The sequence below is a fragment of the Vanessa atalanta genome, chromosome 14 (assembly GCF_905147765.1).
Source record: "Vanessa atalanta chromosome 14, ilVanAtal1.2, whole genome shotgun sequence".
Lineage (NCBI taxonomy): Eukaryota > Metazoa > Arthropoda > Insecta > Lepidoptera > Nymphalidae > Vanessa > Vanessa atalanta.
The window spans coordinates 78,258-105,000 of NC_061884.1; the positions used below are offsets into that span (position 1 = coordinate 78,258).

At 38.1% G+C, this 26,743-nt stretch overlaps 6 protein-coding genes across 7 annotated transcripts; 2 read left to right on the top strand and 4 right to left on the bottom strand.

Annotated features, from left to right (window-relative positions):
- Window positions 1-3,362: 3,362 nt before the first annotated feature.
- LOC125068821 (ribosome biogenesis protein BOP1 homolog) lies at window positions 3,363-8,442 on the bottom strand. Of its 2 annotated transcripts, none has more exons than XM_047678142.1 (15): window positions 8,262-8,442; window positions 8,067-8,180; window positions 7,457-7,534; window positions 7,046-7,361; window positions 6,653-6,815; window positions 6,432-6,573; window positions 6,041-6,223; window positions 5,593-5,916; window positions 5,318-5,492; window positions 5,001-5,219; window positions 4,830-4,933; window positions 4,579-4,752; window positions 4,363-4,508; window positions 4,122-4,271; window positions 3,363-3,550 (listed from the first exon to the last, which is right to left on the bottom strand). In XM_047678142.1, the coding sequence occupies exons 1-15, from the start codon at window positions 8,334-8,336 to the stop codon at window positions 3,397-3,399; spliced, it is 2,517 nt and encodes an 838-aa protein (XP_047534098.1). In that variant the 5' UTR covers window positions 8,337-8,442; the 3' UTR covers window positions 3,363-3,396. The 2 variants fall into 2 exon arrangements, with proteins under 2 accessions (XP_047534098.1, XP_047534097.1); XM_047678141.1 differs by having other exon boundaries at window positions 8,067-8,183.
- A 1,043-nt stretch (window positions 8,443-9,485) lies between these two features.
- LOC125068746 (bolA-like protein 3) lies at window positions 9,486-10,910 on the top strand. The gene is made up of 3 exons (XM_047678049.1): window positions 9,486-9,719; window positions 10,115-10,264; window positions 10,462-10,910. The coding sequence occupies exons 1-3, from the start codon at window positions 9,672-9,674 to the stop codon at window positions 10,597-10,599; spliced, it is 336 nt and encodes a 111-aa protein (XP_047534005.1). The 5' UTR covers window positions 9,486-9,671; the 3' UTR covers window positions 10,600-10,910.
- A 1,051-nt stretch (window positions 10,911-11,961) lies between these two features.
- On the top strand, window positions 11,962-14,295 carry LOC125068685 (eukaryotic translation initiation factor 3 subunit F). The gene is made up of 6 exons (XM_047677961.1): window positions 11,962-12,104; window positions 12,381-12,527; window positions 13,175-13,398; window positions 13,492-13,617; window positions 13,694-13,846; window positions 14,116-14,295. Exons 1-6 carry the CDS (start codon window positions 11,996-11,998, stop codon window positions 14,188-14,190), a joined length of 834 nt encoding a protein of 277 aa, XP_047533917.1. The 5' UTR covers window positions 11,962-11,995; the 3' UTR covers window positions 14,191-14,295.
- An 82-nt stretch (window positions 14,296-14,377) lies between these two features.
- Window positions 14,378-17,734, bottom strand: LOC125068946 (DNA repair protein XRCC1). Its single transcript, XM_047678352.1, has 11 exons — window positions 17,558-17,734; window positions 17,163-17,273; window positions 16,784-16,870; window positions 16,489-16,653; window positions 16,285-16,420; window positions 15,750-16,181; window positions 15,513-15,669; window positions 15,224-15,426; window positions 14,853-15,115; window positions 14,653-14,769; window positions 14,378-14,566 (listed from the first exon to the last, which is right to left on the bottom strand). The coding sequence occupies exons 1-11, from the start codon at window positions 17,606-17,608 to the stop codon at window positions 14,378-14,380; spliced, it is 1,911 nt and encodes a 636-aa protein (XP_047534308.1). The 5' UTR covers window positions 17,609-17,734.
- Window positions 17,735-19,133: 1,399 nt separating this feature from the next.
- On the bottom strand, window positions 19,134-20,625 carry LOC125068793. Its single transcript, XM_047678108.1, has 2 exons — window positions 20,518-20,625; window positions 19,134-20,292 (listed from the first exon to the last, which is right to left on the bottom strand). Exons 1-2 carry the CDS (start codon window positions 20,527-20,529, stop codon window positions 19,780-19,782), a joined length of 525 nt encoding a protein of 174 aa, XP_047534064.1. The 5' UTR covers window positions 20,530-20,625; the 3' UTR covers window positions 19,134-19,779.
- A 1,678-nt stretch (window positions 20,626-22,303) lies between these two features.
- Window positions 22,304-23,837, bottom strand: LOC125068888. Its single transcript, XM_047678248.1, has 3 exons — window positions 23,593-23,837; window positions 22,817-23,056; window positions 22,304-22,597 (listed from the first exon to the last, which is right to left on the bottom strand). The coding sequence occupies exons 1-3, from the start codon at window positions 23,602-23,604 to the stop codon at window positions 22,475-22,477; spliced, it is 375 nt and encodes a 124-aa protein (XP_047534204.1). The 5' UTR covers window positions 23,605-23,837; the 3' UTR covers window positions 22,304-22,474.
- Window positions 23,838-26,743: the final 2,906 nt, after the last annotated feature.

Sequence of the window (26,743 nt, forward strand, 5' to 3'; positions counted from 1 at the left end):
TCTAATTCATATCCAACTACTATGAGTAATGGACTTATAACATCTACTAAAGGGGCCGAAATATGTAACATGTTCTCATCTTATTTTGCCTCGGTATATAATAATACTGATGACAGCTGCAAATTAGATTCCACCTTCTATTTACGTAACATTCTTAATTTAGGTTGTAGTGAAAGCCTAACAACAATAGAAATAAGTCAGTATAATATTTTACAAAAATTAAAATACCTAGATACCACAAAAGGACCGGGACCGGATAATATACCATCGATATTTATAAAAAGATGTGCAAATTTCTTAAGTCTACCACTATACATAATATATAATGCCTCACTACGTACTGGGATTTTTCCAACTATATGGAAACAAGCAAAAGTTGTACCAATATTCAAAAATGGAGATGAAAAAGATATACGTAACTATAGGCCTATATCTATTCTTTCAATTTTCCCAAAAATCTTTGAATCTTTAGTTTGCCCATTAATTCAATCACATTTCAATCAATTCATCTCCGAACACCAACACGGTTTTTCACCAGGCAGATCTACCGCCACTAACCTAATGAATTTTACTTCATCATTATCAGAAGCTATTGACTCTCAGAGGCAAGTAGACACTATTTACACCGATTTTAAGAAGGCATTTGACAAGGTACCACATAGAATTCTAGCTGATAAGTTGTTTTTATATGGATATGCAGGATCAGTGCTGCACTGGATTTCATCGTACTTGAGCGACCGATCTTTTTGTGTTGTTGTAAATGGTTTTTGCTCCTCATCAAATATGATCACCTCAGGTATCCCTCAAGGATCACATATTGGTCCAATTTTGTTTAATATTTTTATCAACGACATTGTATTCTGTTTTGAAAACTCCACGCCATACTTATATGCCGATGATTTAAAAATCACTCGAACAATATTTTCACCGAGTGATGCGATTTTACTTCAGAGTGATTTGAATAACCTTATAAACTGGTGTGAATCTAATGGCATGCAGCTCAATCATGAGAAATGCGTACACATCAAGTTTACTCGTAAGATTAACATCATATCAACACAATATAACATGCAAGGTACTACACTTAAAGAGGTTGATCTTATAAGAGATTTGGGCGTTATATTAGATAAAAAATTAACTTTTACTAATCATTTGGATAATGTAATACAAAAAGCTTTAAAAATGTTAGGATTTATCATAAGACAAGGTCGAAATTTTAAAGAAGCTAAAACAAAAATAACGCTTTACAATAGTCTTGTTCGTAGTCACCTGGAGTATTGCAGCGTTGTCTGGCGTCCACATTATGCTGCCCATTACTTAAGACTGGAGCGCGTTCAAAAACGCTTTTTATGGCATTTATCATATTCCGGTAAAATTCATAAAACGATAACCTCATATCAGGATAGATTAAACTATTTTAAAATGATGAGCCTTGACAAAAGAAGAGACTTACTCGATCTTTTGTTCTTATACAAACTATTAAGAAATCATTTGGACTGCCCTAGTTTACTCAGTAAAATAAATTTCAGAGTGCCTAACAGATATCCGAGACACATTATTACTCCTCTTGTGCCTCCACGCACCAGAACAGTTTTCGGCGCCAATTCTAGCCTTCCCCGTTTATGCAAACTCTATAATGGTTTGAGTCATTTAATTGATATTAACTTAAATTCGCCTAATACCTTTCGGAAGTTAATTATAAACAACCTAATCAGCCAATTACAATGAATTTAGTTGTGTCAATTTGAATTATTTTGGTCGTTTAATTTTTTGCAATGTTTTAGTCTGTATTTTAAGTATTCTCGTTTTGAATGTTTTTAATTATTATTTATTAATGTCATTTTGTATTTTCAATTGATTAATCTTATATTATATAACTTTTATCATAACTGTTTTGCATCAGAAACCGCATTATGATTGTATCCATTTTTAGAATATTTATGAACTTATTTTAACTTTATTTATAATTTAATATATAATGTAAATTGCTATTCATTATTTTTAGATTTATATTTATCAAACAATACTTAAAAGAAAGAATTATGTATGCATGCAGTGTTTGCTTTTAACTGATTTTACACAGTTTATGCATGTTTTTAATTTTATATGTAACGTTATTTAAATATACATTTGTGTAAAAATCGCTAGCGAACCTATAAATAAATAAATAAAATAAATAAATAAATAAAATTGTCGATTTATAACAATTATTTGAAAGAATAAATTAATTAAATTATTACAATCCGTACAATTACATACAAAATTACGTATTTTATCCTTACTGTAAGTTAGAAATATAAGAGTATAGAAATTTGATAGTAAGAGCACACTATATAAAAATATATTATAACAACTATAAGACAGTTGAACTGAAATTACCTCTCTTTAGTTTGCTATGTCATTATCTGAGATTAGACAATATACATTACCAATTCATATCATGTATTCACTATCTGTTTTATGTATATCTAGTTAATTTTTTTATTTTATTTTGTTATAATTTATAGGTATGTTAAAAAGAACAGCAGTTGAATGAATAAAGTACCCTCAAAACTATATAATAAGATAATGGTATAAAATTCCGGTAAGCTCATTCCGTTTTTTTGTTTAGAAATTCTGTAAGCTTAAACTTTTTGAATCGCTAAGCACGTATATAGTAAATAAAATTATACCTAATTTCATTTTTAAGATCAAATCTAGAAGCAATTATCGGTTTCTTGTTTAGTGTAAAGTAAAGCAACAGCCTATAGTGCTACCCAGCTGTATTATAGCAGCAGCCTATAGGCTGTTGCTTTACTTTACACGCCTAAGGCCTCCTCTTCCTTCGAGAAGAAAGTTTGGAGCAGCGTGTAGGATATAAAAATAATATAAGCATATTATTTTTATATCCTACACGCTGCTCTAATACGTATTGTAACATATATATTAATCTTAGTAAGACTAAGTGGATTTGGGTTGTCTAAATCGTTTCTATCACATTTTGCGGAGATCGCTAGTTCTACACGAAAATTATACTTTTTGAACAAAAAAAATTACTTTCTTTTATACTTTCTATAACTTTGAAACATTTTTGGAAACATTTCCTCTAAGATTTTACTTGAAAAAAAAAACCTAAAACAAGATATATATTTTTTTTCTAATTTCGATCTTAAAAACGAAATTTGCGGCAATTTAAATTATCATATCCGTGCTCAGCAAGTCAAAATACATGACTACGCCAAGCTTCAAAGAAAAAAGCCCTATGGAGTTGTCAGAACTACACCTAAATAATAAAAAACGTATGCATACAATAATGCGGTTGCTATGTTTTATAGTAAAATTTATCCAGAGAAACGAGGAAGGAGTATTCAAACACCAGTACATATAACTTTGTATATATTTTATGAAAATTGAAATTTAAGCATAGAGTCGTATGGTGTGGTCGGCGGCGGCGGCCAGCAGCCACGGCTGCGCGGGGTGCCAGCGCACGTCCAGCACGCACAGCTCGCCGCGGCGCTCCGGCCCGGGCAGCTGCTTCAGCGGCACCAGGAGCGGGTTTTGAAGTAAATCGCTGCAACGTTAATGCGTAATCATAAACCCATGCAATGGAAGTGTCTCATCGCACTGTGTACACTTTCAAATAAAATAAATAAATAAAAATAAAATGTTGCATGAGCACTGTTTCCTGCCTTGAAACTAGGGCTCGGACCGTATACAATCCCATAAAGAATTAAATAATATTTCTTCATACAAAATACAACAATATATAATATATATATATGAAAAATATAATAATCTGTAATACCCACAGAACAAAAACAATAAATAACATAAAAATAAATAAAAAATAAATCAGTGTAATTGATAAGAGATGCTTATATAGAGTACTAGCGACCCGCCCGACTTCGCACGGGTGCAATGCTGATGCTAAATATACTACAGAATGTCTTGCAATGTTAACAGTTTTTCAGTCATTAGACAATAAAATCCGTTGTGTAATTTTAAAGATCTAAACATACTCAGGGACAGACAGCGGTAAACGACTTTGTTTTATACTATGTAATGATGTAGGTGCTAATTTATTGAGAATGGAGGTTGAATATAGTAGTAGTAGTAGTCATAGATATACAATATCGACTCACTTGTAGACCATTCCGTGCGCCACGACGAGGTACCGGTCGTCGCCGGCCGATGCGAACAGCGGGTAGCGGCGGTGGAAGGCCAGCGCTCGCACCGCCCCCCCGTGCAGGCGTAGCGTCTGGTACGGACGCGCCGACAGCTCCAAGTCGAACCTGACGAATCATCCCATTAATACTCTATCTCGATTCACCCACGATTTACTCGAATAATCGATCGTCCGTCGAGAGGGACGCGAAGGCGCACCAGACGAGCTTGCGGTCGTAGGACGCGACGAGCAGGTTGTCTCCGGCCGGGTGCACGGCGATAGCGCTGATCCACTGCGCGCCCGTCTGCAGCTTGCGCACCAGCTCCTGCTTCACCAGGTCGTACACGCGCACCACGCGCTGCGTCTGCGGGGCGCGAGAGGGTCAGTGGGCGTCGGACACGCGGGCGGGACGCGCCACCGGGCGGGACACTCACCGCCACGAAGATCAGCGGGCGGTGCGGGTGGAACACGGCACACTGCACGAGCCCCTTGGCGCGGCGGAAGGGCAGCTGGCTGCGCCGGCGCGACAGCTGGTGCACGACCACGGCCCGCGCCGCGCCCTCCGCCAGCGTCACGGCCACGTAGTCCCCGCGCGCGTGCCACGCCACCTGCGACAGCGCGCCGGTGAGCTCCGCGCAGCGCCATGCGACCCCCGGGGCCGACGGCCCACTGCCGGCGTACTCACGTGCGTGACGGGCTTGAAGTGCGCGACGGCGACGCGCACGCCGCGGGCCCACTGCTCCGCGTCCACGACCTCCCACTGCACGCACGACGCCGTGCGCTCGTCCACTGAAAGGTTCGGGCGGTGAGACGGAGTCGTCGGGGCCGCGACCGAGGCGCCGGGCCGGGAACTCACTGAGCACGTCGTGCGCGGGCGGCGGCTCGGCGAGCAGCGCGTCGGTGTCGGCGGCCACCCGGTGCGCGCCGATGTCGGCGCCGGGGTTGAGCAGCAGCAGGCGGCGGCCCAGCGCGACGGCCACGAGGCTGAGGCCGAGCGCCGGCGTCCACGCCACGCGCGCCACGGCCGCGCCCAGCCGCACCGTGCGCAGGCAGCGCCCCGAGCTCGTCTCCCACACTGACGAAGTTAGTTACACGTTACGAAATATGCCCAAATATTTTCACCTGCACGGTTTTACACGCGTTTATAAATAGCACCCGTCGGTATCGAGGTACCTTTGACGGTTCCGTCGTCGCTGCCGGAGACGATGTACTGCCCCGAAGGGTCGAAGTCCACGCTGCGCACGAGCGCCTCGTGGCCGGTGATGCGCAGCACCTCGCTCGTGGGGAACGGTTGCAAGTCACGCGGCGAGGGCAGCTTCGGCACGAGGTCCTCGGCATTGATGGTCAACTGAGAGCACATTCATCGAATTTTTAGGGGTCATCGGATCCGATTCGCCGGCGATCGTTCCGTTCGCTTCGGCCGCGTCGGCGTCGGGCGGAGTACTCACGCGCATCTTGATCGCCCTCGGTGCGAGGTAGAGGTCGAGGCAGCGCAGGAAGCGCTCGCGCACGTAGCGCGGGTAGGCGGGCACCTCGCGCAGGCTGGCGTGGCGCGTCGGCAGGAACGTGTACTTGCGCTTCCACGGCGTCTCGCTCAGCTTGTCCCACTCCTTCATCTCGCGCCGGTCGAGCAGGTACTCGGGCGGCGGGTTGTAGCTCTCGGCGTGCGACGGCAGCGCGCGGCGCGGCGCCGGCAGCGAGCGCGGCGCGCGCGCCTGCTCGCCCGCCGCGCCCGCCTCGCCCGCGCCCCACAGGTTGTAGAACTGCCGCTCCTGATAATCGAGGGGAATCAAATGAGACTCCTACGCATGCAGCTTGCCAGTTCATGATGTGAGACCCAGAATTCAGCGAGTGTGACGAAATCGTTTTGCAAATAATCGCATATAGAGATTGCACCTTTTTCTTCTTTCTCTCGTCGGCTATCTGCTTCCTGGTCTTGGTCCAGCCCATTTTCAGGGCGTGCACGATGCGCGATATCTGCTTCTGCTCGGAGCGCGAGGGCAGGAACGAGCGCTTGTGTTCGGGGAAGGCGCGCAGCGGCGTCGCCAGCACTTCGCGACTGAACCACTCCACCCACGGCTGCAAACGGAACTGATTAGATGAGCGACAGGAATGCTGTAGCCGACTAGTGTTAGGTTATTGGACTCAAATGACTCTTATGCAATAATATTTTGCTAAGATGAGCCATATCATCAACTCTACATTGATATAATTCGACATAAGATAATTTATGTACATAATGATGGTAAAATATAGTATCCAATCAAAAAAATATGTTGTCTCTGACCTCATATTCATCATGTGTTGCACTGGGCACACGTGATTGTCGCAAGCGCTCCAGCATCTGCAGGTCCTCCTTGGAAAGCACGATGTCTTGTCCTGTGGAGGGGTCACGCACTGTTCGCCAAAACTCTGGGTCTTCACATTTCCTATACAAAACCGCAGTACAGACAAATAAATTGTTTTTCTTTTGGAGTCTATTGTGAATCAATCGGCAATATTTCTTACTTGAGGAACTCATCAATGTGATCCCGTTGTGGTGGTTTGATGAGGCGACGACCGTCAAGATCATACCCTACGTGTGGATACTCATTGTACCACCACATGGGAACTTCCCCGGCCGTATTTACTCGATCCTCTTCATCTGAGGTGTCGCCTGATTCATACTCATCTAAAATATAGGGAAATTAAAAAATACACATGTTAATTATTTATAAAAGATACCATAATTATATACATACTAAGCATATCTCAAATTTGAAAATACTCTTACTTAGACCACACATTTCTATAAGTAAAGCTCTTTGTCCTAGAGCCTTAAGTCAATGCCACTTAATTTGCTAATTTTCAATTTACCCTCAAATTTTTCTATGTGAAAAAAAATAATTGCATAATATATACCTTTTTGTTGTACAGGTTCAGTAGAAACTTTAGCTTCTTGTATTTTACTAGCTAAAACATCTATGCTGCTCACTTTTTTCTTCTGTCTCTGCTTTTTTGCTTTTTTTTTTGTAGATGCCTGTTTAATATTACTTTTTTCATTGACATTTTTTAAAATTTGATTCTTTTTATTTGATTCATCACTTGAACCAGATGCTGATGGAGCCGTTCCCGTTTCAGCACCACTATCAGCACTCTGTTCTTCATCAGATTCTGGTTGACTCTCATCATCATCTGCACTATCTCCTGATTCATTATCTTCAGAATCTGAAAGATCCTAAATGCATAAAAATAAATTATAAAGTGATTCAATTGTTTTCTGCACTTGACAATACATATTTTTAGAAAATGTATCAACAAGAATTCACTTACTGATGATTCATCTATAGATTCTTCAGACTGTGGATCTTCTTCTAGCACTGAGTCTGCACTGTCATCAAATAGAACTTCCTACAAAATAAAATTACTTTTGGACTTTGGTAATATTGTGAGTAAGGATAAAGGAGAATATTTGTAAACTGCAGTATTACAGGCCATGCATTATAATTTACATAAAATATCAATGATTAAAATAATATTTTCAAGAAGGTTTTAATGCAAAAGTTACACACTACACTAGTATACATTTCAAGTGTACAGGAGTCCTGGCCGTAGGTGCTAGGCCATTAAATACAAAAGCTAGACTTGACACTGATTATATTAGCCTGAACATTCCTCATTTTCAGGAAATCTATATATCTTTTTAACCGTGAATCATACCTTATTTTAATTCATATTAACATGATCAAAAGCTGGGCATTAATTTTATGATTTTAATGTGCATTGTTAAAAGTTAAATTACAGTTAAAAGCCTGAGAATATCTGGCAAGACTAGAAACTTAATATTTGTCTGGACACAAAAATAAAAAGGCCAAAAATATTAGCCAGACACCTCGCAATCAGAATCACAGCGGCTTAATTAATATTTTTATAAGAATCTCACGTCTCTTTCGCCATCCGAGCCATCATCTTGTTCATGCTCTGAGTCCGTAGCATCGCTTTCCTTATCCAAATCCCCTTGGAGCAAGTCTTCTATTTCATTATCACTACTTGAATCCTGCTTAAGAATAAAATAATATTAGCTTAAATTACAGCCACATTGTTAATATTTTAAAGTTTTTTTGAAAATGTTACATACTTTATCTTCAACAACATTATCACTTTTTTTGTCTGATGTAACTTTTCGTTTTAAACCAGCTTTAAATGGAGGCATTTTTAATTATATAATAAAACATTTAATAAAATTCATAATCATAAATCGCTTTGCATGGCTAGACACGTGTTTTTACAAAACATTGGAATTGTCAAAAACAGATACTCAGATGACAGACACAGACTATAAGCAGTGCCAGTGCCCAGTAGTAAGAACTGAGCAGTCAGTAGATCATCAAAGACAACATCTCAAGAATTATTTTAATAAGTTGGCAGGGAGAATATAAGAGAGATAATTTCAAACACTCATCGCCCTACCCGCCTAAGAGAACTTATTTCAAGCATTAATCTCAAGTTACTAGTACTGAATGTAGAAGTAAGGAGAAATATCTTTGGGTTTCAAATTTGCTTACATTCCTGTCAATGTGTAATAATGCAGATATATGCAACATATATAGTTGAATATTTTACAAATTAAGTTACATTTTGGTTTATTACCAAGAATTAATAACTTGCAATTATAATAATTCTGCTTATTAAAATTAATTTAATTTAAGCAAATAAGTATTTTTATAAAAAAAACTTATTTGCTTAAGAATAATGTAACTTTTATACGTACTTACTATTGCACGACGTAATATTTATGCTATTCTTAGAAAATCCCCTCACTCCTTCGTTATTACTAAATCGACACGTTATTTCGCATGACATTCACGACGAAAGGACTGAATCTGAAATAAGTAAGCAAGCGTAATGTATAGTTCATTTAGTCCGCATAGAAAATTTTACGTATAATACAAATAAAAGATAAAAGTAGAGAAATTAATTTAACAGTACTTTCATCTACAATAAAGTTCTTATTGAAAAGTACAAAGCATATATAATTAATCCATGACCTAATAAATATTTAAAACTCAAAACTCAATTTCCTTTATTCGATATAGTCGCATTACACTTTCTTATTGATGGTCAAATTAAACACTACCACCGGTTCGGAAAAAGGAACACTGATCTGAGCAGAACCGGCGAAAGAAACTCAACGGGTCTCTTATTTTTTTTTCGTCAAGTTAATTATATGAATAGAAACAGCATAATAAATATCCGCTGAGCCATAGATGAAACCATTATATATTAATCTGTATCTGTATATTATCTGCGCTATTGCTCTTAACTCTACTCATAAACAATGCTCTGAAGTTTGATCTATCAAAGTATCAACTCAACTATCAATTAACCGTATAAAATTTTACTTAAGGTTATGTTATGTAAAATTTAAACTTGAAAGGCAACTGAACTTATATATCAAATTAAAGTTACATACCTCAAAATGTTTTACGAATAAAAATATATCCTACTCTGAGCCGATTATCTATTTTGAAATCAATATCTTTTCAATATGTTTCGACATTTTATAAAAGTTTTAGAACCATTTAAAAATCAACTAGTAAGTAAAGTAGCTCTTGTAAATAATTTATAAAAATTAACAATTTTAATTTAACGGCCTCTTGCGTTAATTGCTAACTAGTATCTTCAAGCTTGTATGGCTATCGGTTAAAATTTTATGATATTTTTCTGTCAATATATTCTTAACAGCAACACGGGAGTTTGGAAATTAATATTGTTTAAGTATTGCATTCTCGTGTCTCTCAATCCCAAAAATACTTGCCTTTTCTTACTCTGTTCTGTGGCATTGTATGCATACTTTTGAGCACTATACCGGGAGATATTTGATTTATTTTGGCAAATTAATTGAAAAATAATCCTCATCAATTGAAAAATAATATTCATTGAAAGTAATATTTAAAAAAATCTGAAGAAATAAATTTTGTTTATTTTCAGAGTCGGGCTGTTGCTGGCAATGGTAATGCATTCCAGCAAAACTGTGTTTCTAAAGAGCAAAAATTAACAGAGGCATTAAAGAAATCACTACCAGGCATCACATATGTTAGCGTAGAAGACATATCTGGAGGCTGTGGTGCTATGTTTGAAGTAAGATATATAAATTTATCTCTGATTAAAATTATAACTATATAAAATTGCACAGAGACAAATAATGTATATAGAGTTTAAAATATTTGCAAGAGGGTTATCTTTTATTGAAAAGTGACATCCATACTTTTTCTATATTTTGTTTAACTGCAGTTATTTTTAAAAATAATTTATATAATCTCAAATTTGACTTTCAGGTTAGTATAGAAGCAAAAGAATTCAAGGGTTTGTCAACAGTTAAACAACATCGCTTGGTAACAGAATCCTTAAAGAGTGAAATAGCTGAGATGCATGGCATTAGGATTCACACCTCACCTTCACCAAACGGCCACTGATGCAAACCAAACTGTTAGAAAATAATATTAACAATTATGATTGTGTTTTATTTCATTTCAAAATAAATGTCTCAATTCTCTGTCATCATAATGTTTATCTTGAGGCAAATATATAAACCATGTGATTTAGTTTTAAGCAACCTTAGGCATCTCTGTTGTTTTTCTTTAAATATTTAGTATATAGTAGATACTTTTATATGTGTAGTAATATATCTACAAATGTTTTTGCCCTGTTATAATGTTATGTTTTTTAAATTTTAATGTTATACTGGGAATAGTGATGAAAAAATAAATATAAGTGTGGTAATGACTATTAATTCTTTCAATAACCTTAGGCTTCTTTGATATTAATAAATTATTACTCTTTGAACTTCTGTGAAGCTGTACATTTTTAAAACTGTTCAATCATTGTAAAATTTTCTTGCCAGTGGTATCTCACTTAAATTAATATTAAAACTTAATTTTCAAATATTATATACTTATATAATATAGGAAAAACGAAAGAAAAATACTCATATTAATATGAGTATTTCTTGATGTTTCATCAGCATCAGTTTAACCTAACCTTTTTGTGGAGTGTAGTATTTACATTATAATACATACGACCGTCGACGTCCAGAGACGCGCTCCGGCCTCCGAATAAGTACTAAGTATTAAACGAAATAGTTTAAATGCAAATCGTGTACATCATGCGAGAACGGGCAAGCCATAGTACATTTATACTGAAAGGGCAAGCGTATATAGCGCTCTACCGTCGCACTTAATGTGTAACTTTTAATTGCCTGAATCTTAATTTTTATCATTTTCAAATTGTATTACTTTTTATTGATTGAAATGTGAGCGTTATCTTTGGACGAACAAATTTTAAATATACACTGTAAATATTTCGTTGGTTAATTATATTTTAAATTTTTGTATATATACCGACACATTTAAAATAAAATTAATTCCGATCCGACAAGCAAGTGTTGTTTTACCATCAAGAAGTAACTACAAGTAAGCTTGGGAACTTACAGTATCCCTACCCCTACAGGAGGATACAATTTTATTTTTTTTATAAATTGAAATACACCATCAGTAAAGACTTTTGCCTTAAATGTCTTGTGGAAGATGTAATAAAAGGCAATAATATGTAAATAATATGTAAATTTCAATTTATTGATGATTTTTGACATGATTGACGGACTGACATGATTTTTATAAATTCGAATGTAACTTTTGGGGTGTTTAGAAAATACTTACTGTATTTTTTTTTGTAGCTTTATTTGAGCCCAAAAGGCACAAATTATTGTGTATTTAATTTATTTTTTTGTCTGTTATCTAAGTCAATGTCATAATTGTCTAAATGACGTTCCATGTCATTTAATAAAGCCTTTCATGTTTCAAACAACTCAACATGGCACTCAATTTAGTTGTTAAGGTTCATCCTGTTGTTTTATTTCAAATCGTTGATGCCTATGAGCGTCGAAATGCTGATTCACATCGTGTTATTGGAACCTTGCTAGGTAAAAAACATTCATATTCTGTTTGTCTTCGAAATATTTTTAATGTGTTACGCCGACGTCATGAGGGTTAACCTTTTCGATTTTGTTATTATAATTCGCCTGGAAGATTTATCTTAGGCCATGTAGCGCAACCATAACTTATCTGCGACGAAATTTATCTCGTGCGTTCCCTGTAGTATGCTGCAGAAATGTTTCAGACTTTCAGTATTGACAGACTATGTAGTATTAAAAGTTTTTAATGTATTATTGAACTTGTGATATAATTTTATTCTCTAGGTACCTGTGACAAAGGAGTAGTGGAGGTGACCAACTGCTTCTGTGTGCCTCACAAGGAACATGCAGACCAGGTGGAGGCAGAGTTAAATTATGCCATGGATGTTTATGAACTTAACCGTAGGGTTAATGCTTCAGAAAACATTGTTGGTAAGATTTTAAAGATTCCATATTGCTATTAGAACATCAATATACTTAATACTTTTATATTAAGTATGTTGATGTTCTAATAGAAATTTAACTTAGTCTCTTAACTTAAATGTATAATAACAACTATGTAGTGTATGTTAGTGTATATAGAAACTAACACAAAATTGCCATTGGGTCTAAACCATGGCAATTGATAATATGGGTAAAGTTCATTGTTTAGATTAAAAATGTCAAAATGTAAATTCCCTATTAATTTATTAGGTATTTAGTACAAAGTACAAAGAAAGGTTTTGTTCAGTGTTGTAAATAATAAAAATACTAATTTAATTTAAAAACTTTATATGTTACAGTTGTGTACATATATAGGATGTATACGAGGATATGAAGGAGCAAATTTTGTTGCGGAATTATGTAACAGTAATCAACTTTTAGGTTTCAGAAAATAGTTTATTTGTAATTGTTAATGAATATTAAATAATAATGTGCTATATCATTAAAGAATACATATTATTGATATTGTATGAAATTGGAGTGTAGTTAAATAAATTTAGAAATAATTAATATTAAAATAGAGCAGTACAGATATTCATCATAGAAAGACTCCATAGGTTTATTGTTGTTGTTTAATATTCAATTTCATCTTCCAGGTTGGTGGGCGACTGGCAATGAGGTGACCAACCACTCGTCTGTGATCCATGAGTACTACTCGCGCGAGTGCCGCGAGCCGGTGCACGTCACGCTGGACACGTCACTGGCGGGTGCGCGAATGGGGCTGCGCGCGTACGTATGCGTGGCCCTCGGAGTGCCGCGCGGGAAGCAGGGCTGCATGTTCACGCCCATTGATGTGGGACTAACATACTACGAGCCCGAGGTAGGGAATTGTGGTCTAGTTCATCATTTATTTTTCTATGTATCTATATATGTGGATTTTGGTTAACATTAGTCACCGTTTCGATCTTTCCAGATTGTGGGTCTCCAACTGTGCCAGAAGACGATAGGGCCCGGTGGTCGCTCGCGTCAGGTACAGCCCGCCGTCGACCTGGCGCAGGTAGCCGATGCTGCCTCTAGGCTATCTGGTTTATTGGACCAGGTAAGTAATTTTTCGCCATAACTATTTACATTTCAATGTAATGAAGTGTGTCTGAACTTGTATGGTGCGGTGGCAGGTGGTGCAGTATGTGGAGGAGGTGCTGTCGGAGCGCACGACGCCCAACAACGCGGTGGGCCGCCAGCTGCTGGAGCTGGTGAGCGCGCTGCCCGACCTCGCCTCCGCCTCCTTCGCGGACGCTTTCGCCGGAGGCGTCAAGGACCTGCTCATGGTGACACTTTCTTTTTATATACACATGCATGATATAAATTAAACATTGAATGTGAATTAAAAATAATAACATTCAAAAGTTTATATTTATTCTTGTTAAACCCAAGGAAAAGCCAATCTAAAATCATTTGTTTGACTATTTATAAGAGGTTTATCGTTTCTTTTTTTATTTTATGAAAATGTATGATGCCCGGGAATCAAAGAAAGCTTAATACTAATTACTAATACAAAATATGCGACAGTCATAATATTTATAATAATTTATTCTAGGTGGTAACTCTCGCACAACTCATCAAGACACAGCTGCAACTGAACGAGAAGCTCACTCTGCTGACGTCGCAGTGAGATTCATCTCGCGTGGATTCAGTTTGGTCACATTGAACTTCTCACAACTTGCATTGCCGGGAGAATTAAAAGTCATAAAACTCAATAAAGCGAAAATGTACCCAAGTTTCGTGTCTTCTTTTATTCGAAACCTTCTGTTCTTTAATCGAAAGTGATAAAAATAAAAAAATATTTAAATGTCAAAAATTTATTTCGAGCGAATCGGACCAATCACAGCCTGTGGCACGTCACGCGCGCCCGCCAATAGCGCGCGCTCGCGGTGGCAGCGCCACACCCACTCGGGCCGCACGCACAGCGCGCCCCCGCCCCCGCCCCCGCCGCACGCCTCCCCCCCGCACACGTGGTACTGCGTGCGCTCCGCCAGCGCCGCCGACGGCTGAAAACGAATCATTACATTTCAATGTTTTATAATTCGTTCCAGATGTTGAGTCATTTATCACTCGTAAGAAAAAACTCTTTTACCTCTATCACGAGTCCTCCGTAGGCGCGAATGTATCTTGCGAGCAGTGCGCGGTCGTACTCGGCGTCCAAATCACTCGAGATCGTAAAAGTCATACCTTCGAAGAAGTGCGGTAATATCTGACGAAATTATGCAAGAAATTTTCAGATCACGATACAATTAAAATAAATAATGCAATGAAATTCTCTATAATGAAATATACTTTTTCCGTATCGATCCTCTCCGGCCGCATCGACGGCTCGTCTCGGTCCGTCTGCTCCGAGTCGGAGTCGTCCAGCGTGATGTTGTCGCGAACGCGCTCGTCCCGCACGAACGTCACGTCGGAGTCGTGGGACGCGTTCGCGTCGTCCACGACGTCCGTCGCCGGCGGGGAGCTCGACGCGTCGTCGGCCGAGGGAAAATTTATTTTGTTCTTTTTTCGTTGACGTTGAAGAACTTTCTCGATTTCATCGTCGGTGTCCATGTCTGGGAACAAGAAGCGTCGAAGACGGACGAACACGTATTTCACAAGAGGTATGAACATTCGAAAAACGGTCACGATGAGCTTTCACTCCCGGACGCCGGTCTCCGTACCGGTGCCGCCGCCGGAGTCCGGCCCGTCGAGCGGGCAGTCGGCGGGCGGCGCCACGCGCTCGCGCGGGTCCAGCGCGAACCAGCGCCACGGCAGTCGGCGGCGCCGCGCCGCGCACGCGCGCAGCCACTCGCCCGCCACGCCCGCCGCGCCGCCGCCGCACGCACGCGCCTCGCGCACCTTCGGCGTGTTCGGGAACGCGCACCTGCGGACGACACGCGCTCAGCGACGGCCCGCCGCGGCCTCGCCCGGGGAGCGGGGAGCGGGGAGCGGGGAGCGCGCGGGACGTACACGAGGTGCGTGCAGCCGCGCCAGCCGGGCAGGTAGCGCGCGCCGAGGCGCAGGCCGACGCCGCGCAGCTCCGCCCGCAGCGGGTTCTCGTAGCCGCTCAGCGTGAAGGCGACGCCCGCCAGCACGTCGGCCTCGCGGGCGCGGCGCGGGCCCGGCTCTGCGGACGAGTCGCGGGTGACGTTAGGGGTCCGGCGAACGGTTGGAGTGGATGCAGTCGTTTCGGGGATGAAGACTCACCGTCGTCCGATCGTTTACGCTTCTTGGAGTGGGATGTATCCGAGGGACCCGTGTCTTTCCTGACTGCTTCGTTTCGAGGTGAGGAATCTGCGGGCACGCGCTTCTGTGGGTCTACCGTCTTCTTATTTTTGCTGTCTATATTAGTTATTTTTAACTTTTCCTTGTCTCGATTATCTCCAGTCTTTCGACTTTGTGATACCTTTTCTTCGTCCTTCTGTTGTCTATGTCTTTGGACCACTTGGTCGATTTTATCATGAGGCTTTATATCATCGTCCGTGTACATGAGGTTTTCCTTCTGCCGGTTCGAGCGCGAATCCTCTTCCTCGCGACATTCCTTGCCGGTCGTTTTATTGATGGGAATTTTAACAAGTTTGGTATACTTGTCGGATTCATTCTTAATAGCGTCCATCGAGGCCTGCCTTATTTGCGAATCTAAAATAAATAAATAATAATAATCATCCTCGTTAATAGTCGATCATAAGACAGCCAGCTGCGAATAGAGATACAGTGTAAAGCCACCCGAGAGGAGCCCTACCGGCGGTCGAGCGCCGCGCGCTCGCGAACAGCTCCCCCGGCCGGAACTCGACCTCGTCGGCCGCCAGCGCGTCGAACGCGAACGTCCGCGACGCCGTGCTCTCCGGCTCGTGGATGTGCACGAACGACAGGCCGTACTGAAACCGTATCGATCAGTGACGAGGTCGGGGTGGTCATAATCGAACCATTGCGGGGCCCGGCCCACCTTGCAGTGCCTGTTGTAGGGCTGCGCGCACACGACGCGCACGCGGTCCCAGCGCCGCGCGCGCGCGCCCGCGAGCTGCGCGCCGCTGAACGAGCGCACGCGCTCCACGCCCGCGCCGCGCCGCGACTCGCTCGGCGACAGCAGCATGCACGTCGGGACCAGCACCTGCTCATTGGAGACTCCTGAGCAAGTGCTCCAATGAGCCAATACGACATGTGCAGAATTGACTTGTAAAATTGGCTCTTCTTTACTTTTAATCGATCGGTTAAATAGAAAATATTGTGATTTATTTTACCTGAAAGGGCTCATTAGGTTTTTCGGACAATCCTACTAGAACTTCCACTGAGGCGGCATGGTGTGCTCCTATATTGATGGATTCTATCTGAAAAACAATTTTCATATATTTTATTGTTTTATCTGTGAACTGTCATTTTTTTATTAAATTGTTGCTTTGAACATTAATAAGACTACTGACACACATAGCAGTAATAGTATGTCAGTAATGGTTATTTGCTTATAATTATGTTTTAGTAATTTTTTTTCTGTTTCTTCTGTTCGATTTTAGTTATGCTGTAGATTTAAAAGAACTCGCTGGTTTAAATGCTACAATACAGATTTAAATAATGTAGAAAACTGATTAAATTTAGATTGAATGATGTTGAATTAGTAATTACCTGAACAGCTTTGGTCAATTGCAGCACAATTGAGCAGGAGGACTCTCCCTTGCTGCAGAGCCATTTCTTCTTGCTCACCTCCCATTCCACAATATTTTTTGCTTGGTTTTCCTGACATTAATAATAAAGAGAATATCTACATAACTACTTTCATAAATATGGCAAATATCAAGAAAATATTAAAGTTTTGTTGCAAATAAAAACAATGTTGTTTTGACATTATTTTGAAAAAGACATACTATTCACCACTGGATGATATAAATATTTTACAATGTGTAATTTCAAATATAGTATTATAGGAAGTTATATAGAGAGATCTGCTATCAATAATAAATAATAAGAATTTGAAAGAGATAATAAAAAAATGGCTCAGCTCTGAAATTGTAAAAACTTACAGGATCTTCACTACTGAAACTGACGACATAGTCAATTTTAACACGAGGCATAACTTATTACGTTTTCTAACCAAAATTAATTAAAAAAAACTTGTCATTTGAAGTTTCGAAGATTCGATATTATCATTCAAAATTTGCGCAGACCAAAGTTAAATGAGAATTTCTGTCCTCACACTGACTTCTATCAACGAACTGTCAAATTGATATGACAGACGATTCAAATATACTGACATTTGACAGTGTTTCAGTGCTAGTAGTCTTAAAGGTGACTATTATTTTATTGGACAATAATAATGTCAAAAATTATTATTGTCCAATAAAATAATTAAAAAATGTCAATTCACGAATTCATATTTTTTTAAGTACATGCACTTTTTCATTACATTTTTAACTAAATTTGTAAAGGCTTAAGTAGTTATTTTTTTTTATTATATCGATAGGCAGACGAGCAAATAGACCACCTGATCGTAAGTGGTCACCACCACCCATAGACAATGGCACTGTAAGAAATATTAACCATTCCTTACATCACCAATGCGCCACTAAACTTGGGAACTAAGAAGTTATGTCCCTTGTGCCTGTACATTTCATTTTGTACAATTTATAACATGGGCTCAAAAGATTCGGTAAAGATTAAAGCAATTAAAATAATGCAGTCATTATTCTTCTGCTTCTCAATTTTTTTTTGATAATGTTTTGTGTGTAGGCAAGCACATAAATGATTTTTCGAGTATTTGGTACGTGGATACTATTATTGCTCGGAACAAGCATAAACTTGTTACTTCAATTACGCGATTACGCAGGGTCTGTCACGAGATTTCCGCGGAATATCCAAAAATTGGCTTTCTTGGTTCATTTGCATTTCTTACCCGTTTTTCCCGATATAATGACTGGACTAACTCTGCGAAGTTGGAAACTAGGTGTTATGAGTTTACTTTTAATTTTTTTTTGCACTAACGAACTTTGTATCAATGTTGACAATGTTAAACTATACCTTCATTTGGATTCCTCTTAATTTATGTAACATTATATTATTTCTTAGATTGTAATTATCGCATAGTTTCTAAAACTAGTTTAAAGACATAATGTATCATCTTATTTTTTTTCTGAAAAGTGCTTGAATATATATCTAATTAATTTAAAAAATGGTTTATATCTATTAGCGATGGATACTTCCAAGTACAACGTTTAAGGAGCTTGGCGAGAGATACTCATATGGTTATAAATTCCTTCTATATTATAATTAAGTTTCGAGTTTAATCATATTCATAATTGTAGTCTTTACCATACTCATACACGCAAGCCGACATGCCGTTATGAATTGGTTTTCTTTGATGTTCGCTTCCCGTTACGCTTCCCTGCTTCTTCCGATTGTATAAATTACTAGCTCAGCCTGCGGTTTCACCCGCGTAGCATTCAGTTTGTTTCGAAAATCTTAAAACTATGGTCGGGATAAATTTAAAAATAGTTAATTTAACGTACAACATCATTGTGCTATTGTAAGAAATAAGGTTTTTTTTTAAAGTAAACTGCAGTCTTAAATAAAATAAAACGTATTAGTTTAATAAAATTTATATAATAAAATGTTTTATTTTACATAAATTAACTTTCATAATTACTAAAATACACACAGTCCCATACTTAAAACTTGATTTACAAATATAATGCCGAGTCCGACAGTATTGTACACTGTCACCTATATCCTTTGTGAATAGAGATCCATTGTGTCTAAGGTTTATCTTATATTAAATTTACAAAATACACTTACCTAACTTACAATGTAAAGTTATTTTATGTCAAAAAGTAAGTATCCTGTTTATTTTTCAGTGTCAGATTTCGTTTTTACAAATAAGTATACTCATAAATATGACAGATTTTGTTAGTAGTATTTGTCGTTGTATGATATAATTCGATAAAATATCTATTCAAAATCACTGGCGTACCGCTTATCTATATGGAGGGTAAGCTTCTAGAGAACGCATTGACATGACATTAAAACATATTTTAAAATTTAATATTGTGTCAAGCTGTTTCTAGATTTGAAGAAAATAAAAATATTTAGTATATATATAAGTAAAATTATTTGCAGACCTGATTTGTTTTCTTTGAGAAAGGAGTATGTCCTTCCTCAAAGAAAGCTCGCTACGCCAATGATATCAAAATCTAAAATAGAACATAAATACTATCACATTTGTTTGTTTCGCGCGCTGTCTGCAGGCGAGCTAATGGATTACTCTGTATTTATGAATTCTTATTATGATTGGTTCACGTTGCGCGTGCGGCGCTGGCGTCGGCGTCGGCGCAGGCGGTTTGCGGTAAGTGTAACCTCCATTTTTATTCGGCCGAGCGTACACAACTACTGACGAGGCCTCCTCCTCATATGGATTCCCTTTGCCTTTGTATTTTGGCTGAGAAACCGAATCTTCGTATATGTGTTCGTAGGTATAGGGTTCGTAGGCTTGCTCTACGTTGGACGAGGCATATGCGTGCAAATCTCTATTGGGTTGAGGGCGTTTTACTTGTTTCCTCAACTTGCCTGCGTAGGGCGCGGGTGAAATGACCTGGAAGATGTGCATGGGCGCGTGCATCGGGAAGGCAGCTACCGCGTAAGGCTCATACTCGTCCACAAAGTTGCTAGCGTATATTGGATACGCGTTCCGCCGTCGTTGCATCACGATGTCCAGAGGCTCGTACGCGCCGGCCCATGCGCACAGAGACAGCAGCATCATCGGAATCTTTAAATAATTATTATTTACACATCACATGACAATTTAAGTATTGACATGACAATAGAATACAATATTTTTCAATATTTATTTGATTAATTACACTGCATTTAATTCATTTATTATAATTATTAGTATAATTAAATTGAGACATTTTTTTAAGACGAATGCGAACAGTAACAGTGTTTGCTACACGAGCGAAGTATTCTGCTTTGTAAGTAAATAAATACTCACTAAGTAATCCATGTCAGTGGGCAGCGCCGCCGTCTGTCACGCCGTCAGCTGAGCAACTGCGGGCTTTATTGTCGACCCATTTTACGATGACGACGAGCGCTCCTGAACGCACTCACGCGAATTATAATTATTATTTATTCGATTCGATTCAGTGACGTGTTTCCTTCCTGAAGTCAATTAATTTTCAGGGGCGGGGGGTGTTCCTAGGATTACCTGACTATTAATTAATTAAACACATTTATAATTCTCTTTAAAGTTAATATCATAATTTAAAGTAAATAATTTCTAAAAGTAATTATATGATGTTAGTATACTAATAAAAGGTATTCGAAAAATTGTCGTCTGCAGACTCTTTATTTCCTCACGAGCTTAGATTTCACCCGTAGTCTGTGCTTACCAAGTCTCGGAAGTGTAACAATCCTAACTACACAACTCCGGTATACTAAGCTGAGAATTCCTTGCCAGAAAAATGTAAAAACTATTTTGGCCCGGGTTGGCAACCCGGACTTTGCTGCAGCTGAGCTAGTCACTACATTAACGAAGCAGATATTTTTTTAAGATATCACATACAAAATATACTAAACTGAACTGTTGTTCGCCCAAATATAAGATTCACATAATCCTCCAAATGGGCCATCGTCCCTTCTGCCGCGTAACGTGATACCCATAGAACAATTATTAATTTCGAGAGCGATAGTAAATACATTTGTTAGTCACGGGCGATGGAGATTGTTTTTCATTTCCCGTTGCGTGCGATTTAACAATACATGTGACTGTTGACAACAAGACTTAACTTACTCACGCGACGCCGACCAGCTTGTGAGTAACTGTGATTTTTTATTTGTTGTTCAGTTTTATTTTGATATTTTCAAACAGAAGCCTTGCGCTTCATGTTCATTCTAAGCATTGATTTACCCATGCTGTGCTAATGCATCGTCCAACACAAACTCCGTATTGTTTCACGCGTTTTTTTTAAATGTTTTGTAATACATATATATATATATGTATTACAATCAGTTTTAGATATATATATATATATCTAAAACTGATGGAGCGAGTCGCAAAGTGAAAACGGCTATATATATGCTATGTACATACTAATATTAACATTAATATTAAAATATTTATTTTGAGGAGGATTCATTATTAGTAACAATTAATTTAAAGTTGTCATTATATTTTTAGCATTTTTTAAAGGCGGGTATTGTGTGTCCTTAAACCTTATCTATAAATACTGTGAGTTATATTTTTTGAAGTCTCAGTGACTATGAGTCTATGATTACTGACTATCTGATTTATTAACGTATAGGTATATACGGTAGAAACACTATATCTACGTCTGTACATTTGCGAAACGCGTCATCGTAAAACATTGCGCGATAAACTCGAACTGAATACAAAATTTTAATAAAATATTTTAGAGTAGAAAAGAAAATTTTAAAGACAATAATAGTGTGTATTTTAGTTCATTATATTATACATTTAGTTAATTGTGGACTCTGTATTTGGTAAATGAGAAATTTTCGTATCGACTTTGGGAATTAAGATGTTACCTCCCCAGTGCCTATAGTTACACTGACTCATTCAGATTTCAAATCAGAACAAAACAATACCATGTATTGTTGTTTGGCGGCAGAATGTATCATAAGTGGCCGCTACCTACCCACACGGGCTTGCACAAAGCACTAACACCAAGTAAATGAAAATAAAAACAAGAAATTACTTAATAAAAATATATTTATTCTTAAAACTAATTTTGGTTGTAGAAAGCCGATGTATGGCGATGTATGGCGATGTATGGCGTATTACTAGTCTGCGATGTAGGTGTTGATTCTATTTTTTATATATTCTTTTTTTCTAGTTATATTTGCATATTAAGTTCAGTCATGTTTTGGATTTGAACATACAGCGGCAAACTTTGAGCGATGGATTAAGTCTATTCGGTTCTGAGGCCTGTTCACCACCAGCCGGAGGATATCCCGTGACCGAAGTGTGGCTCCTCTACGATTTTGGAAACCTTCACGATGTGCGGTACTGATACAACTTTCGGTACAGATACTATCTTTTTAACTTCCACAACCTGTGAAATACAAAAAAATATATTTAAAGAAAATATATGTAGGTATAAGTATATATATTTTACAAATTATTATATGGTTAGGCAAGTAATGATAATATAATCACATGAATATAATATAACTTAGATAAAATGTTGTAAAATATGAAATAAGTTATTTTTAAAAAATATAACTGGTATAGATCTACAGCAGCGCGAGGATAACTATACTTAAGAACTAACCCTGGGAACTTCGACAAGTTTGTTGACAGAGACAATTCTGGCTGCGGGCGCGGCATAAATCGATTCGATATGGCCGTGGTGGTGACCCAAGTCCAGCGAGCTGTGGCCGAAAGAGTCATAGCCGAGGGAGGCGTGCCCGAGCTCGTAGCCGCCATCGAAGCCGCCGTGCAGGAATCCGCGTTTGTCGCGTTTGCCTTCGGGTGCGGCAGCAGCTGCGGCCACGAGCAGTACAACGCAAGCCTAGAATTCAGAATATTCAATTTTATTACATTAAGACTACTTAAATTTACCGTTATAAAACTTCATTAAATAGAGTATATCACTGAGGTACGGAGAAAGCGTATTAAATTATAGATTTTATTAACGATAAACCTACAGATTCACAGATGAATAAGATACCACATTTAGGTGTACTTATTCCCAATATAGCAATGATAATTTTGGAAGTTGCAATAATACCTATATTAAAATTTAAGAAAATATCAGTTTAATTACGTTCTAATTGTCAGTTGTGTGTTGAAATATTAAAACGAATAATAATATAGCGGTAGCCAGTAAACTATAATATTGTCGCTGTATTGAGTCACAGCGCTTCGACACTTCGCTGTCCAGGAAGCCGTTACTGGTTCTATTAAATTCCTCGCATAATTTATTTTGACATTAACTGCTTTTACTCACTACTTTAAATTATCTGACTGATATAAAAAAGTCAGATAATTTGAAAATGCAGTCATGTTTTAAAACCGATAATTATTACAGGGGGTTGTGATACTCACGAAAGTTTTCATTGTAATGGTAGCTCGTTTGTGATGTATTTGAGAGAAAACAGTTGACTGATGTGGTGTTCTTGTATCAACGTTTATATATATGAGGCGAGCGCGAGGTCGAGCGACGCCGGGTGCTTGCGCAAGCTGCTCCTATTACCATTGATTGTAAGGATTTGCTAGAAGCGACAACGATGGCTGCTAATAATGTATGCATTATTATTTACATTCACATAAAATATAAAAAGTACTTATAATATAACTATTTAATTGGGTATGATGTTTCAATTAAGTTACTTATATTTTTAAATATTTATTTTAAAAATACATAATGGTTAAACATAAAACAAGTTTACTGTAATGTTAAAAATACTCTCATTCTTGTCATTTCGAGATACAAGAGTATCGTAGAATTCGTAGACTTACAGATGAAGTAGATAACACGTTAAAAAATCTCATAATTGCTAGTAGGGCTAACATCACCCGGATGAACGAAGTAAGATGAACATTAAAATGCTTTCAACTAAAAGGTTGACACTGATCAAATTATTTCCCTCTCGCTTATTTTAATAAAAATATATTTTTAAATATTGTCAAAATTGCAGACATTTGTTTTTATAATAGGTCAAAAAAGTAGGAAGGTTTTATTCGAAGCGCCGCCCGGGGGGACATCTATTACTAACTTATAACGATTTGTCAGTAGAATGGACACCCTGGTTACCGGTCGAGTAGTACAGAGCTAACCTATCACAACGCCAAGTGCGCTTGGTATTGATGTATTTAATGTGTCTTTAGCAATACGTTCCTGGTTAACAAACTAAACTACCAGCAGCATTTCCAAACGACAGGGGGGGTTGTCATCAGGACAACAGTCGACCGTAAAATTCTGCCATCTTTTTTTTACTGCACCTCACAAAACTACAATTGATTCGTGTATGATCAGTAATAGTACTTATGAGATCTCAGTAAATCGAAGATAGGCATCATAATCAATTATTAGTTTACGTTAATTGTTTACACAAACGTACTTGCATATTTGCATATTATAAAATATGAGTTGATTATGTTCGAACAAAAAAATCTATAGTTCAATAAGATTAGTATTTTAATTGTAAGTAAGTATTTCTAGCGACCCGCTCCGGCTTCATACACGTACAATGTTGATAGACCTTTGTAAGGTGTACAATACTGTAGTACATCATTTTCATCTATCCCGCAGAGTTCAGCAAGCGTTTGCAATAGAAGCCGAAAAAAAATGTGTTTATTTGCTACATCACATTGGAAACCTATAAAATTATCAGTTATTCTATACTATATTATGCATGTATTATACATATAAATCTTCTCGTCAAAGTCAAAGTCAAAGTCAAAAATCTTTATTCAATATAGAAGTGTTTGCACTTGCTTATTGATTGTCAAAAATCTACCACCGGTTCGGAATTTAGCACCTCATCATTGATTGATTGATTGATTCGATCATTCAACTATTGACCGATAAAAAAACCGCATGAAAATTCTTTGCGAATCTTTAAAGAACTCAGCATACATAGGGACAGACAGAAAGCGGGAAACGACTTTGTTTTATACTATGTAGTGATGACGGCGCGCCGCGGCGGTCTCAGACGATTTCATTTTAGTTGACAAATATTTGTTTCTCAATAAATAAAAATTGAATCAATCGAAGTTCAAAGATGAAAATCATACATAATAATCGTAATCGTATTGGTTCCACGTACGATTTTTCTTAAAATTGAAAATCGGTGAGATTTTTCGATTTGATCTTGATTTTGCAGTTGACTCGTAACGATTAAGTTCCTCTCAGACAATAAAAGGTTTAACTATATATTTATAAGTAAGTCAATGCGAAAGAAGTTGCGGTAACAGGTAATAAATTTAATTATAAATTTATTCACCTCAAATTATTAATGCGCATGGTTCGGCACGAAACAAGTAAAAAAGTGAATCGTATGTAAATACGATAATTTCACTTTCGGTCGCGTCGCGTCGTCGTGGGCAGTGTGACGAGCGCGCCGTGACACATTCAATGGACACACTGCGTACGTCGTGTCTTATGTTTATCATTACGTTTTGAACTTTGTTAGTACAAAGTAAATGCCATTTGAATATTTTTATCGTATTGTATTATGGGTACTTATAAAAACTGTGCTGAAGTTGAACTGAGTCCTAGTGATAGAGCTCATTATATTCTCGATTTAATCAAGTCCGCGGTCAAACAATCTCGTGTAATTTTCACGTAACATATCACATACATTACTCTGATCCCAATGCAAGTAGCTAAAGCACTTGTGTTATGGAAAATCTGAAGTAACGACGGCACAACAAACATCCAGACCCAACATAGAAAACTAATGAAGTTTTTCTACATCATACTCAAACTATTATTAATTTTATTATTTATCTGGTAAGGCATCACCCAGTTCATATGATTTCTGTATGAATGCGCCGATTGAACAATAATGATTTGCTCGTTACATGTTTTTCTCTATTAATTTGCTGCCGATCGGAAGTTGTTGTGCGACGTCCGAGTGTGCATGTTTAAACGATTATTGGGTAATTTCGAATAAAAAACTAGTTTGAATGATTTTCAATGTTAAAAACAACACCCGCAATATCAATTAATATGTTATTTGCGTCGTATTTCGATCGGATGCCGCGTGTGTCGTAACTGCTGTTTACAATTACCGCGATCATAATTGTCATTAAACGCCGCGTTTTAATGATCCAGTTTTTGAAATGTAAGAGAAGCCGCCGCCTATAGTTGGCTAACACGACATCGGATAGTATTCGTTAACGCACTTTCAAAATAGGTTTATCAATTACAAATTACGAAATATGGTTTGAAAACAAATTATGCATAAGGATTTATGTTCTATATACAGAAGTGACTCAGTGAACACTCGCTTTATAAATTGTTGTCAATTATTGATTTACATATAGAGAGATTTTGTAACATACAATAATGCATCAATAGCCTAATCGCTATAGTATTTGCGCGAAACGAAAAATAGTTGAATTTCTCTTGTGTCTAATTGCCGTGTGTTGTGGAGAGAACACTGTTAATTCGTATCTGAGTTCACACTGAGAGTTATTACTATCTTACAAAATAGCCCTACTTTGACGCAACTTCTAAATTTAGTCACAA